The sequence below is a fragment of the Fusarium falciforme genome, chromosome 9, assembly GCF_026873545.1.
Source record: "Fusarium falciforme chromosome 9, complete sequence".
Taxonomy (NCBI): Eukaryota; Fungi; Ascomycota; class Sordariomycetes; order Hypocreales; family Nectriaceae; genus Fusarium; species Fusarium falciforme.
In genome coordinates this window covers 2,505,524-2,519,541 of record NC_070552.1, presented here as the reverse complement: position 1 = coordinate 2,519,541, position 14,018 = coordinate 2,505,524, and the positions used below count along the sequence as shown (strand labels likewise).

The window sequence follows — 14,018 nt, the reverse complement described above, 5'->3', positions numbered from 1 at the left end:
ATCGAGTCTGGCCAATCTGGGGATGCCGTCCTCCAAGCGTGTAAGACGTGGCTTTGTTGATCTTTCCCCCGCCTTCTGCACGCGCTGCGAGACGCGAGGAAGCAGGCAGAGGACAAACGTGACAGGATGAGAGAAATGCATGCTGTGATAGCTAGGGCTCTACGGGAAGAGCGAGATTTTCCCGCCACATATTGAGCCTTTAATCGCTGGCGCGACTAAGATCCCGGCCTACGTAGGTAGTAGAATGCAACTTGACGATGTTGTCCAAGACGTGATATGCATAGCCTCGCTATTCCGGCATGTATAGGAAGAATGATGGCATGATGCTGTACAAACTGTCGAGTACTTAAATGTGTCTACCAACCTCCTAAGAAGCACCAGCTCAAGTGTCCTGCAGCTCACACTCACCTAGCCCCCTCCTCTCCGGCCCCCCCTCTTGTCTCCTCCTCTGGTGTCTGAGCCTTTGCTCTACACCCCTTTGTTCATTCGTTACTTTGCCCAATTCACACGTCCATCATGCGTTTGCATCTGCTCGCACCCGCCCTCCTGTCTGCCTCTGTCCTGGCAGACACTCTGTCCAAACACCCTCCAGGACAGTGGGTTCACCCTGTTTCAACAGCAGCTCCAAAGTAACCCAGAGCTCCTCAACAGTAAGGAGCCTGGCCTTGTGGTGTATGCCCCGACCAATTCCGGACTATCGAGTAGTGATGGACCGGGTCGCGTCAAGCGCCAGCTCAAGTACCAGAATGGATATTACTTTTCGGGAGAACAGTCCCTGAGGTACCCCCTCCCGTCGAGTTCCGATAGGAGAATGGTCGCTAGAACCCTCCAGTCGGGAGGAGATGCTCGGATGACCTTCTTGGACGATCCCGCGTATGTTAACCTCGGCTGGGTCAACAACCAGAGTCTTGTTGAGAGGCCGTCGGACTACTATGCTGGAGCGAAGCGACAGGTCTACACCGGTCTTGGAGGGAGTGTCAATGTCGCGGGCAAGGACATTCCATTTGACAATGGTGTCATCCGTCCTATTGATGGGTTAGTATTCTTACTTGCTTGGCTCATTCGACGTCACTAACACAGTGTTCAACACAGAGACCTCACCCTGCCTGAGAGCATCTCCTCCACCTTGCCTCACCTCGGCGTCGACAAGTTCCACAATCTGGTCAAAAAGTCGGGTCTCCTCTCCGTGCTAGACTCGACCGCCGGCATCACCGTTCTCGCGCCCGACAACAGTGCCTTCAAGAACGTCACCAAGTGGTCCAAAACCGACCTCACCGAGTTCATCAAGGGCCACATTTTGGTCAACTTCCCGGCATACACTCCTCTTCTCAAGGACGGCCTCGTCTACCCTACCCTTGGGGGCGGCAAGGTCAAGGTCACCGTGCAGGGCGGGACCATCTACCTCAACGGAGCCAAGATCCTGGCGGGCGATGCAATTGCCGTCAATGGAGCTGTCCGCACAATTGACAGGGTAAGTTAATGCCTCTAATAGTCCTCAATCATGTTCGATCTCTGAGCAGAGACTAACAACGCGTACAACAGGTTCTCTCGACATTCCCCGGCACAGCTCCTGTGCCCGAGCCAACCAAGGAGCCCGAGCCGACCCAGGCGACAGTGCCAACTCATGTGCCTGAGTATGTGCCAACTGGAGCTGGAACGACTATTGGATCTCTTTCCTGGAAGGCTCTGGCAGTCAGTGTCATGGGTGTGGTCGCTGCTACTCACTACTGGATGTAATTGACTTTGTTCGGGCGTGAGCTTGAACGTTACCATCGTTTCAATAGGTCTAGTTGGGTATCTGAGACTAGTAACTGCAACGTAATACTGCCTTTCGGCTGGAGCTGTGATAGTAATGGTTTTCACTAGGATTAATTATACTGGCTGTGGTTTCATGGTGTGACTATTTTGCCTCTCGCCTTAAGTGTTCATCAAGGCCATGTGATCAATGACAGCATTCGACCTTGCATCGTGAGTGAGGCTAAAATAAGCGCTACAAGGTTGGCGCTAAGCGGGACCTAACATGGCGGGAGATCGCCGCCTCCAGTTTCCTTAGTTCCAGGCGATTCTTGCCCTTGAAAGAGGTTCCATATGTGGACTGATATGGCCAGGCTGGATCCCAATGACGTAGATGAGGGTTTTCACTCCCCGGGCTCATGTCTCAGAGACACGGTCAGTTCCATCATCTGGGGGTAAGCTCACTAGGTACTCAAGCACAAACCGTGAATTCGCACATAACTCTGCCAAGACCCGAAGCTGTCGACACCAGAATGCGCCGAAGATTTGTCCACCTAGGTAAGGGGTCTGCCAAACAAAATAGAGGCACTATCACACATTTAACTTGTCCTTTATTGCTTCTATCTTCATTGACTGACATGGGGGCTTGATGCCGCTGACTTTGCCCACCGGACTCTGTGATTCGTGCGTTGGCGGTAGGCACACAAGCGACAACGTTGGGCGAACCAGAGTGGCTGAGTGAGGCAACCAGGGGAGCCTCGCTGGCGACAGCCTGATTCTCTTTCGCCATCCGCACCTCTCTCTCTCCTCTTGCATCCCCTTCATCTGGCAGTCGTGTCGCTACCATTGTCTTTACCACGTTCTCCCTCGACTCACTACTCCATATCTCTTGTTGATGAATGTTTCCACCGGCACGGTCAGTCCTGATCTGACCAAGACGCCACCAAGATGAACCAAAAACGAACTTGGTCCTACGACCAGACTGCCACGAGCTCACCAACCCCCCCGAAACGACAGAAGACGTTTCAATGCAATTCGAGCGACACCCTCCCACACAATCGATATACCATCGCCTGGATATGCGCGCTACATATAGAGATGGCCGCAGCCCGCGCCATGCTTGACGAGATCCACGCTGATTTGCCCCAAGACGCCAACGATAAGAATGCCTACATGCTGGGGAGCATTGGGCCCCAGAACGTTGTGATTGCATGCCTGCCCAACGGCCGGTACGGGACGAACAATGCGACGAACGTGCTGACCAACTTACGATGGAGCTTCCCATCCGTCTGCATGAGTTTCATGGTTGGCATTGGAGGTGGAGCGCCTACCATGGCTGATCTACGTCTGGGAGACGTCGTTGTCGGCACAAGAGTCATGCCGTATGACTTGGGTAAGGTTATTGAGGGCGGAAAGATCCAGCGAACAGGGAGCCCAAGATTTCCCGATCAAGCACTCCTCACAGTCGTATCCAGCATACGAGCGAAGCATCTGCTAGAACCCAGCCGAGTGTCGTCTATCTTGGGGGACATGACAGAAAGATACCCCGATTTCAGTTATCCGACCTCTCCGGACCGCCTGTTTCACCCAGCATATAGCCATGATCCTCAATTTTCCTGTTGCAAGAGATGCGACGCATCCAAATTATTGCCCAGAAGCAGAAGAGTGGCCAACAACCCCAAAATCCACTACGGTGCCATTGCCTCTGGAAACCACGTTATGAAGGATAGTGCCACGCGAGACAATGTCGCACGTGAACTTGACATCATCTGTTTTGAGATGGAGGCAGCCGGCTTGATGGATATTCTCCCCTGTCTCCCCATCCGGGGCATCTGTGACTACTCGGATTCACACAAATCGAAAGAGTGGCAGAAATATGCCGCCGCAACTGCCGCCTCATATGCGAAGGAGCTGGTCGAGACCCTCCCCGCGAACAATGGAACATTTGAGAATCTGAACAAACCCAGTCCTCGTGAGTTTGTCCCAACTGGTCCTTGACAAACAGCTGCTAACGGCCAACCAGCCTCTCAAGAAGCATCGCCCAATCGACGACAGCTACTACTAGAATCGCTCAGGTTCGAGAAAATTGACTCTCGCAAGATCAGTATCAAAACGGCTCACTCCAAGACATGCCACTGGTTTTTGAAGCTTCCACAGTATCTGGAATGGCTTGATCCCCAGAAGCACGCACATCATGGATTTCTCTGGATCCGGGGTAAGCCAGGTGCTGGCAAGTCGACAATCATGAAGTTCATCTACCGCAAGATGAAGACAAAAAAGAGTCATGGGCGTGCCATCACTGCATCCTTCTTTTTCCACGCGCGTGGCGAAGAGCTTGAGAGGTCAATCCCAGGCATGTACAGGTCCTTATTGTTGCAGCTATTAGAAGGATACCCCGATCTCCAGGAAGTTCTGGACGACACTGATCTCGTTCCACAGGGCCAACTAGGGTGCCCTCAATTAAACGTTTTGAAAGACCTTTTCCACAATGCGGTCTCCAAACTCGGCCAGCGCACATTTACCTGCTTCATCGATGCGCTGGATGAGTGTGATGAGCAGCAAGTTATGGAGATGGTCCGCTACTTTGAAGAGCTGGCAGAATCTTGTGCGAGTACAGGCGTGCAACTTCGAATCTGCTTCTCGAGCCGACATTACCCTTACATCCGCATACGACACGGCATTGAGCTTACGCTGGAGCATCAGCAAGGCCACTCCGACGACATGTCCAACTACATCCAAAGTAACCTCCGGATCACAAGCACTGCGCTCGTTGAAGAACTTCGCCCTCAAATGATTGAGAAGGCTGCCGGTGTCTTCCTCTGGGTTGTGCTTGTGGTCGACATCCTTAACAAGGAGAATCGCCGAGGTCGACTAGCTTTGCGGAAGCGGCTTGCAGAGGTCCCGAGTGGCCTGAGTGAGCTCTTCAAGGACATTTTGAGACGAGACGCGAACAATATGGAGGACTTACTGCTTTGTATTCTTTGGATCCTCTGTGCAAAGCGGCCGCTGCGACCGGAGGAGTATTACCATGCCCTCTGGTCTGGGCTGGCCCTGAAGGACCTGGTTGATCCCGAGATGCCTGATGTCACTGCCTCAGACTCCACTGAATGCGTTGAGAGTTATGTCATTACTTCCTCAAAAGGACTCGCCGAGACCACCAAGGCCAAAAACCCAACCGTACAGTTCATCCACGAATCTGTGAGGGATTTTCTCGTCAAAGACCGGGGCCTTCAAGAACTGTGGCCTGACCTTGGGTTTGACTGGCAAAGCCAAGGTCATGAGAGGCTCAAGCAATGCTGCAGCATGTACATCAATCATCAACCAGTACATGCATTTATTGATAGCGTTTGGGTTTGGACCGAATACGTGTTCAGGGCTTCAAAGCCCTACCCATTTCTGGAGTATGCTAGCCAACATGTTCTTTACCATTCTGACGCTGCGGCCCAAGTTATCCCCCAAGAAGAGTTTTTGTCTCAAACTTCGGCTCCAGATTGGGTCACCACGATCAATTTGTTCGAAAAATTCAAGATCCGCAAGTATAGCTCGACGGCAAGCCTAATCTACATCTTTGCAGACAAGGGGCTCTCCGCGCTCATCCGAACCTGGCTCCAAAGCAACCCGAACATTGACATTCGAGGGGAACGATACGAGCACCCTCTATTTGCTGCCCTAGCCAATGGCCATAAAGATGCCGTTACTGCTCTACTAAACACAAGCTCGAGTATCTGTGATGGGGTTGGCACTGTTGTTGGCTTCGGGTCCAAAACGGGCTTTGTGGAATACAAAGGCCGAACGCCTCTGACCTGGGCTGCCCAAGAGGGTCAGACAGATATCCTGAGGATCCTACTCCGGAAGGCTATTGACATTGATGAGGTTGATCTGCAAGATTACACACCACTCATGCGAGCTTCGGGAGCTGGGCACCACGCCAGTGTGTCGTTCCTCATCGAAGAAGGAGCGTCAGTTGAGAGCCGCCATGCTCACAGGGCCGTATCCCTTGCCTTTCAAAATGGCCATGCAGCAATAGTGAAGCTTCTTATCAAGGCGAATGTGCGCTGGGACCCCGATTCCGAAACTCTGCAAGTGGCGCTCAGAAAAGTCTCAGGAAGGGGAATTGAAGAGATGGTAAAGTTTTTGATGGAGGAAAAAGTGAAAATCTATGCCTGGGATTTTGGGAGCCGTACTGCTCTGTCCCGTGCCTTGGAAAATGGCCACGTCGCAACCTCGAAGCTTCTCATTGAGACGAACGCAGACTACAACATTGATCCCAAAATTCTGCAATCGACGCTCAGAAACGCCTCAGAAGCCGATAAAAAAGAAATGGTAAAACTGTTGATCGAGAAAAAAGTTGAAATCAACGCCCAATGTTCCCAGGGCTACACTGCTCTGTCCCTTGCTTCACAGAGCGGTCACTTAGCAATGGTCAAGCTTCTCATTGAGAACAGCGCTAAAATCGAACCTGACGCGAAGGGAAGCAATCCGAAGCCAGCCCTCATCGAAGCCTCAAAGAACGGCCATGTGGAAATAGTGAGGCTCTTGCTTGAGAGGGGAGCAAACACTGAAGCCCGGGATGAAGATGGCGAGACAGCCCTCATTGCAGCCTCAATCCGCGGCCACGAGACATTGGCAAGCTTGTTGATTGAGCAAGGGGCCGATGTCAACGCGCAAGACGGAGAGGGCAAATCGCCCCTTCATCATATCATGAAGAGTGATGTAAAGTGGTGGAATGCCCAGCCGCTTTGTGAGCCTTTTACAAAGCTTCTCCTTCGCAGCGGAGCTACCGTTGATGCAAGAGATTTCAGTGGCCAAACGCCCCTACTCAATGCCTGCAGACATGGACAAAAGGCAGCACTGCGACTTCTCATTGAGCAGGGAGCTAATGTCAATGCAAGAGATAAAGAGGGAAACACGCCCCTCTTTTGGGCCTGTTCCTTCGGAGAGTCCTCGAGAGAACCTCTACTTCTCATCGAGAAAGGCGCCGATGTCAACGCAAAGACTGAACAGGGCAGAACACCCCTACACGGGGTTTGCGAGATATATTGGTCAGAACCTCCCATGGAGTTAGCCAATGTTCTCATCGACAAGGGGGCAGACATTCATGCTCGAAATAGCGAGGGTTCAACACCACTCCATCTGGCCTTTACCAGACGTCACCATTCGGTGGTGAAGCTTCTGGTTGAGAGGGGGGCAAATGTCGACGATCGCAACCGCCAAGGGGATACACCAGAGAGTCTTGCCAAGAGGATGCGGGTTCAAGCAGACGATCCTCTCATGTTGGCTCTCAAAGGATTATGAAACGGGGTTTTTTATATTGTCTACCTTGGCTGAAAGCACTGGCAGTGAGATTTTGTATCAAATGGCTGGGCCGTGTTCATATCGTTTGCCAAGTCGTTTGTTGTTCTCGATCACCTACTCTTAGCGTGATAGAACTGGCGTCGAGAATCCATTCCAACTTGACATTGGACCCGCATGCTAGCTTTTGATAACCCTTTTATGAGACATTCCTCGTTCCTCACTAAAGCTTCTAGAAGGCGATTCCAGTTTATAGTTACTGGACTTGAAGCCGTGTCACCTCCGGATCCGGAATGACCAGCAACCACAGCCGAGCGAGCGGGCTTGATGCGTACGACGCTTCATCTGGCGAGGATGGTCGCGGGAGGGAGCGTTTGTACGCCACAGGTGCCGTGGCGATCGCCTTCTCCGGGTTCTTTTGTGTTGGTGTTTTCCTGATGGAAAACTCGTGATTGGAAAGTGTATTGTATAGCAAATGACGTTTTTGTGATGGGTCTGTCCGTGTATAAGAAGTGTGATGCTTCCGGACTGGTCAAAGTTTAACACGGCAGTAGACCTCATTTTTCGTCCCCAGCTTTGAGACATTTTTCTTTTTTGCTTCCAGTGTTTAGAATCCGCAAACGATTGATCATGCTTGTGGCGATGGTTCTTGTTCTTTTCGCCTCTCGGGCTTTATGCGTCGAGGACGCCCGTGGCCCGAGACTTTCTCGCGTCAAGGACCCGGTCATAGACGATTTTGCATGGGACCTCCTTACGGAGACTACTGGGGTTGATGCGGGTGATCACTTAGAGAAGCCTGGCGAAGGGGGTCCAGAATCCCTTGCATGCACCGAAGTAAGTCAATGAACAACACAGGACAGGACGGCCACTAATGGACGAATAGAAGCCCGGCCCCGACCGACTCGACTGTCCAGCCGCCATATCAGCCTGGACCGAACTCACCAACGACGCTGGAAACATCGCCATCAAGGGTGGACGGTGCCGCTCAGCGACCGCGGGTGCCTGTCGGGCGACTGTGTGCGCTCCGGGGCAAGACATCAGTGTTGGGCTTGACGAAGTCATGGGGCGAATGTGGAATCCTGTGTCGATGAGATGCGTCCTTGGTGGAACGGGAGGAATCTGGCAGAATGAGGGGTCGGCACTGGTGATCGAGCTGGACCGTCCATAAAGAGGATTAGAGTGAAAGGTGTATTCTTACATACAAAGCAAATATCAAGTCGTTGATGTCTATCTGATTGCTCTTTTTATCCAGAGTAAAGCATCCAAAGTACGCCCAAGTCAAATCCTGACTATTCCTTGCGCCTGAAAAGGTATCTCAAAAACAGTTCCGCTCAATGAAAAGATCAAGTTCGCTCTCATAAACCCTCATATCCTTCGTTAAGTGTAGTTTTTTACGCAGCAGTCGCGCTAACGGTGCCGGTGATGGAGGGCGGTGCTCCTTGCAGTTCCTCACTAGGATCCAACTCGCTCTTCATCTCTTGCTCGCCCTCTTCAACCTTTTCCTTGGCAGTCTTGCCAGACTCCTTGTCTTCGGCGTCGCCTCGGCCGATAACGTCGATCCAGCGCCAGAAGTCGACGGGGTTGTTTCCGCTCTTGTCAAAGATGGCCTGGTCGTTGTTGATGCCGTCCTTGCACGAGTCGCCATTCGCCTCATTGAACTTGTCGAGCTTATCGAAGGAAGTTCCATCCACGAGATCTCCGACGTATGTGCGCGCGATAGGGACGCTGTTCTCGCGGAGGACCTGCAGCTGTGCGCGCAGGTTGAGACGCAGCGCTCGCTCAGGCTGCTCAGCGTCGAAAATCTTCTTGGTCAGCCACGGGAAGAGGATGCCAAAGTCGGATTGGTTCAGATGAGCCGAGTTGACCACGTAGAAAAAGTTAGGCTCCGACATCTTGATACCGCTGGGTCGTTCAAAGATCTGAGGCGTGACGACCTTGGCGGTAGGGTCGGGGCTCAGGATTCGCGCCTTGGCGTCAAGGTGTTCCTTCCACTTGAAGAAATGCTCCGATTCGACGGCCAAGATTGCTTTGCCTCCGGGGGCCGTGGCCTTGTCGGCGTAGACAGGCAGAGGGAGATTGAACAGTGGTGCTGAGTTAGGAGCCATCAGAGGGAAGCACCACATATCGAGCAGCATGGTAAGTGTCTTTTCGGAAATCTGTGATCGGATCTCACTGCCCTCGGCGGGAGTGAAGAGAGGCTTCTCCATGGCGGCGACTTCGGGAACACTGGCATAATACGTGCTCTTAAGGAATTGAGTGATGGTAGCTGCGCCAAAGCTGTGGCCCGCGAAAATGATGCTTCCAGGCTCGTGAATGTTGAGCTTGCCCACGAATTGATCGAGACTGGGGGTCGATCGGTTCAGATTGGTATAAGGAGTGCCTCGGTCAAGCGCAAGCACAGCCTCATGTAGCAATCCCATCTCCCAGCATCGAATTCTCAGCTGGGCTTCGCGCGCCAGATAAACCTCAGGGCAAACATCGTGGGAAATTTTCTGATAGGGGATCTCGATTCGGCCATTCGATGTGACGGTTCCGTTTCGCGTCTCGGGGATTCGAACGAACGAGGCGACAGCGCTGCCGTCACGGTGCTCGGGACAGATGACGATGATGCCGTGCGAGGCCAGGGAGCCTGCGATGTATGAGTAGGAGTTCCGGCTTCCGCCCAGCCCGTGGGAGAAGATTATGGTCGGCCATCGCTTGTTCTCGATCGTCGCATCGTTGAGGGTCGCATTCTTGTGGACGGGGATCGTGGTATAATGGAGATGTCGTGGAAGAAAGCTACAGGAATGGTGAGCAAACAATTGCGGCGCATCCAGACCAACACTCACGAGAGAAATTCAGCCAGCATGGGGCCAATTCCAAGGAACTTGGTGTATGCGACAAGATGTTGTCGCTGAGGGGTAGGCAGCCAACCAATGCGCTTCTCATCAGACTCCGAGACGGCCGGGTAGAACATGCGGTACTGGATCGTGTGGATGTTGTCGGTGCCCTCGGGGGCAGGAGAAGGAGCCTGAAGCTCTGAGACAGGGATCTCGACGTCGACGGTTCCGACCTTGTAGGGCCCAGTGTATTCGGGGAAGGCGGGCACGGGGCTCAGGCGCGCAAAGTACGAGGCCATCTTGGAAGTTGGTGAAGGATCCATTGCAAAGGTTCAAATCGCGGGTCGGCGATGGTGGTGATGTTGAATCAAATATCCAGGGAGATCAGGCTCCCGATTAATGGGGCGACGGGAACAAAACAAAGCGATACAATATGAAGAAAGGAATGTAGCAATGTATAGAACCGAAATGAAAGACCAACGACGTTGAAGGGGAAAAAGGAACAAAAAAAGAAGCCAAAAAATAAAAATTGGTGACAACAAATAATGGGCCGAGGCCTGCTGGGCTTGGCTACGCCAGTGATCGTTTGGTGACGTACGTGAGACAAGTCGTCGAGGATGCGCTATGACGAGGGTCTCTTCACATGCAAAAAGGTGACAAAACCATTCGCTGGATTTCAGTCTCTCCCTTGGGTGGTAATCTTACAACTTCAAAACAAAAGGGGAAAAAGGAGTAAGAATTGCAATGTCAGCTTCGATTTAGGGGAAAAGGGGGCAAGTCACGCGACAACTTGTCAAAAGAGATTCTTCAAAAACCGGATCTTTTGAGTGAGGATTTGTTTGCCCCCGATCTATACCTGATCGGTGACCGAAATATGCAGGTGTCTTGTGCGCAGTTGCCGCCCACGAAGAGAGCGAAGATCACAGAAAAATGGAGTGGGCCAAAAATTTACATGGAAAACGTCATGCAAATTTAGTCCCACGTCATCGAAGAGCAATGGCGCAGCAGAGCAAACCCATGATGGTGGCAATGCTTGGTGAGCTGGCGGCCTCGCAACGTTTTGAACATGTTGCGAAAACTATCAACTTCTTGTCTTCCGAAGATGCCGGCATGTCGTGATCTCGGGGTCTTGATATTCCCCGGTTTATCTTTCAACTACCGTCACCACGCCACCACCACGAGGCAGCCCACAAAATACCAAGGACACTTCCGGATCGACAGGTCCGTCTTTCTCGGCCGAGTTGATAGATAGCCCCCCAAGTCCGTTATCATTATCAGTTTAATTGCTTCGACTGTACTACCCCAACCCATCCTCTACCAATGTCTAGCAGAGCCTCCACCCTTGATCAGACCTCCAGTAATCGCATGTATTCCCCTCCGAATAACCTCTCTCCCTGGTGAGTTGCCTTCAGCGTCCTTCTTGGTCATCGCCCTCTCCCTCTCAAACTCCCTCCAAGGCCTACACCCATGACAGAACCGGTGCTTGCACTCTGTATAATCCCATCGCCACGGCGCCGTGTCCTGCCTGCAGACGTGTCCCTCGTTGGGTCCCTTGTCGCACCTGCAGCACGCCCACCCCTTGACCATGCACTCGAGGTACTTGCATCCAACCTCGCGGCACGACCCCCGCGTGTAGACGACGGTAAAGTCGACCGAGCCGCACGCGCTCTCGGAGCTGTCGGCCATGTCGTCGCCTGTTGAGCAGTTGATGTAGCGTCGCTTGCGCTCGTGGCCGCAGGCGAATCGTCGGTATTCGCAGGTGCACATTGTATACCATCTCGCGTGCCGGTGTCGCTTCTCGGGTTCGGTAGTGTTGGTGTTTTGCGAAAAGATGACTTTGGTAAGATTTCCGTGCCAGAGTCACAAACCCGTAATTTATCTCTTTTGTGTTTGCTATTCAGTCACACAGACTGCTTGCAAGCTGACCAAACATGCTCTCTATCTTATCCCTTGGTTTAATCACCCCGTTGTTCTCCGTTCGTCACAGTGTCCGTCTTTGCATCACGCTCCATGTACGCCTCCACAGATGTTCCCTGCGGCCACTCAAACACCTCTTCACCCAAAGTCTTAAACCCAAACCTCTCGTAAATTGGCTTCCCCTTGGGGGTCGCCTCGAGGAAACATGGGAGCTTGTCTGCATCCGCCCGCTCAAGACCCCAGCGCATGAGCAAACCCGCCGCTCCCTTGCCCCTCCAGTCCTTGTGCGTCCCGATGCACTCGAGGTACCAGTGTGGCCTGTCGCCCATGTATTTGCGGTGCCCTTTTGTCATGGCTCCAAAGAAGTCGACGGCGAGTTCTCCGTGGCTTGGCCAAGCTTCTACGGGTGGCGGATCATCGATTGAAGCTCCGGGGAGACACCATTTTGCAAAAGCGATAATTTCCTCCGGCGAGTCAGGTGTGTCCTTGTTGGTGACGACGAGGAGTTGGCAGGAAGAATCCACAAGCTCGTCCTTAAACGAAGCGTCCCAGAAGCGATCCGAAGCTTCAATATTCGTCATGAAGACGTGGCCTCCGATAATGGTATCCCCAAAGGCGGAGTAGTAGACGTTGCGCATAGCGTGGATATCGTCCGACCGAGCTTCGCGTAGCTGGAGCGGCATTTTCGTAACCGAAGGACTCAATAAAGGCACAAGTTTTGAGATATGCTTCAACTTGGACTTGATACGAGGTCTTTATAAAATCGGAAATGGCCAAGCGATTGCAACATCGCGCTATTTTGCCGTTCAAACCGGGGCTCCCCACACATGCCGTTCTCCAGGATCCACGGCGAAGGAGTCATGGATGCAGCTACCCAGAGCAACTTGAATACAACCTTGCTTCCCGCCGTCTTTGATAAGAGAATTAACTGTCATTTCCAGGGTTGAAGATATCCTCACATTCTCGCGATACTTCATTTGGTGTTGAGACGTCATGGCTGTTCTCGGCTTTAGCTGGGCACCATCGGAGTTCAATTGCCCCGCGCGCCCTTCACATTGGGCACATTGACAGCAACACTATAAACTCTGACTCAACAGGATGAATCTTAGCCTATAAATGCCATTTCTTTCTTGATAACTAGCCTTTCTCTACTCAAAATTAGAGTAACCATTCACAGATCTCATCATGGCCAACGACTTTGCCAAACAGCTCAAGGCTCTCCACAAGCCCTCCTCCCCCATCGTCTTCCCCAACGTCTGGGACGTAGCCTCTTTCAACACGGTCGTCTCGCTAAACGACGATGCAGCAAAGCCAGTCAAGGCCCTCGCCACCGCATCCTGGGCCATTGCTGCCTCGCTAGGCATCAAGGACGAGGAGCTCAGCCTGGAACAGAACTTTGACGCCGTCGCCAAGATCGCTACGCTCTGCAAGGCTGCCGGTATTCCGCTCTCGGCTGATCTGCAGGATGGGTATGGAGATCAGATTGCTGCGACTGTCAAGAGGGCTGTTGAGATTGGAGTTGTAGGCGCCAATATTGAGGATACCATCCCTGCTACGGGAGCCTTTTACCCCATTGACGAGCAAGTCCAACGTCTCAAGACAGCCCTCCAATCTGCCGCAGATGCAGGATGCCCAGACTTTGTCGTCAACGCCCGCTGCGACATGTTCCACTTCGACACCGGCCTCAACGAGGCTGACACGATAAAAGAGGCCATCACCCGCGGCAAGGCGTACCTAGACGCGGGGGCTACAACGGTGTTTTACTGGGGTGGCTCGGGGAGAGGACTGCGGATGGCGTGGGTGGAGACGCTGGTGAAGGAGCTGGACGGGCGGGTCGCGGTCAAGCTTGCGCACGGAACGGCAGATGCGTTGTCTACGGCTGAGTTGGCGAGGATTGGAGTTGCTAGGATCAGTGTTGGGCCAAGTCTTTTCCTGGTTGCGCAGGCTGCCGTTAAGAAGGCGGCTGCCAGTATACTCTCTGGCGGGAACCTGTAGACGCGTTCATACACAGGCGCTTAATGTTGGCATCTCGGGATGAGTTGTCACGACTGAGTATTGATGACATCCATATCAACCGTGAATATTCACTCACGCCAATTCTCTCTAATCCATTCTATCCCATCTCTTGAAGCCTAGAATAGCCTCTGATAGTGAGGGAGCCAAGCTGATTGTGGCTCAGTGCCCAGCCAGTGCAGGGGAGCTCGCCAGCTCGTTGCCGAATCAAGTTTAGCGCCGGCAATGCCCATGGCCAAAGAT

General features: G+C 52.7%; 7 protein-coding genes across 7 annotated transcripts; 4 read left to right on the top strand and 3 right to left on the bottom strand.

Annotated features, from left to right (window-relative positions):
* Positions 1-516: 516 nt before the first annotated feature.
* Positions 517-1,737, top strand: NCS54_01165500 (FAS1 domain-containing protein; the record flags this gene model as incomplete). The annotated part of the gene is made up of 4 exons (XM_053156923.1): positions 517-596; positions 652-1,035; positions 1,093-1,471; positions 1,543-1,737. The coding sequence occupies 4 exons, from the start codon at positions 517-519 to the stop codon at positions 1,735-1,737; spliced, it is 1,038 nt and encodes a 345-aa protein (XP_053012898.1).
* Positions 1,738-2,682: 945 nt separating this feature from the next.
* On the top strand, positions 2,683-7,029 carry NCS54_01165400 (Hypothetical protein; the record flags this gene model as incomplete). The annotated part of the gene is made up of 2 exons (XM_053156922.1): positions 2,683-3,706; positions 3,758-7,029. The coding sequence occupies 2 exons, from the start codon at positions 2,683-2,685 to the stop codon at positions 7,027-7,029; spliced, it is 4,296 nt and encodes a 1,431-aa protein (XP_053012897.1).
* A 627-nt stretch (positions 7,030-7,656) lies between these two features.
* Positions 7,657-8,194, top strand: NCS54_01165300 (Hypothetical protein; the record flags this gene model as incomplete). Its single annotated transcript, XM_053156921.1, has 2 exons — positions 7,657-7,860; positions 7,910-8,194. The coding sequence occupies 2 exons, from the start codon at positions 7,657-7,659 to the stop codon at positions 8,192-8,194; spliced, it is 489 nt and encodes a 162-aa protein (XP_053012896.1).
* Positions 8,195-8,417: 223 nt separating this feature from the next.
* Positions 8,418-10,168, bottom strand: NCS54_01165200 (Putative phospholipase; the record flags this gene model as incomplete). The annotated part of the gene is made up of 2 exons (XM_053156920.1): positions 8,418-9,804; positions 9,855-10,168. 2 exons carry the CDS (start codon positions 10,166-10,168, stop codon positions 8,418-8,420), a joined length of 1,701 nt encoding a protein of 566 aa, XP_053012895.1.
* Positions 10,169-11,159: 991 nt separating this feature from the next.
* On the bottom strand, positions 11,160-11,612 carry NCS54_01165100 (Hypothetical protein; the record flags this gene model as incomplete). The annotated part of the gene is made up of 1 exon (XM_053156919.1): positions 11,160-11,612. One exon carries the CDS (start codon positions 11,610-11,612, stop codon positions 11,160-11,162), a length of 453 nt encoding a protein of 150 aa, XP_053012894.1.
* Positions 11,613-11,800: 188 nt separating this feature from the next.
* NCS54_01165000 (N-acetyltransferase domain-containing protein) lies at positions 11,801-12,445 on the bottom strand (the record flags this gene model as incomplete). Its single annotated transcript, XM_053156918.1, has 1 exon — positions 11,801-12,445. One exon carries the CDS (start codon positions 12,443-12,445, stop codon positions 11,801-11,803), a length of 645 nt encoding a protein of 214 aa, XP_053012893.1.
* Positions 12,446-12,947: 502 nt separating this feature from the next.
* NCS54_01164900 (Hypothetical protein) lies at positions 12,948-13,757 on the top strand (the record flags this gene model as incomplete). The annotated part of the gene is made up of 1 exon (XM_053156917.1): positions 12,948-13,757. One exon carries the CDS (start codon positions 12,948-12,950, stop codon positions 13,755-13,757), a length of 810 nt encoding a protein of 269 aa, XP_053012892.1.
* Between the last annotated feature and the right edge of the window lie 261 nt (positions 13,758-14,018).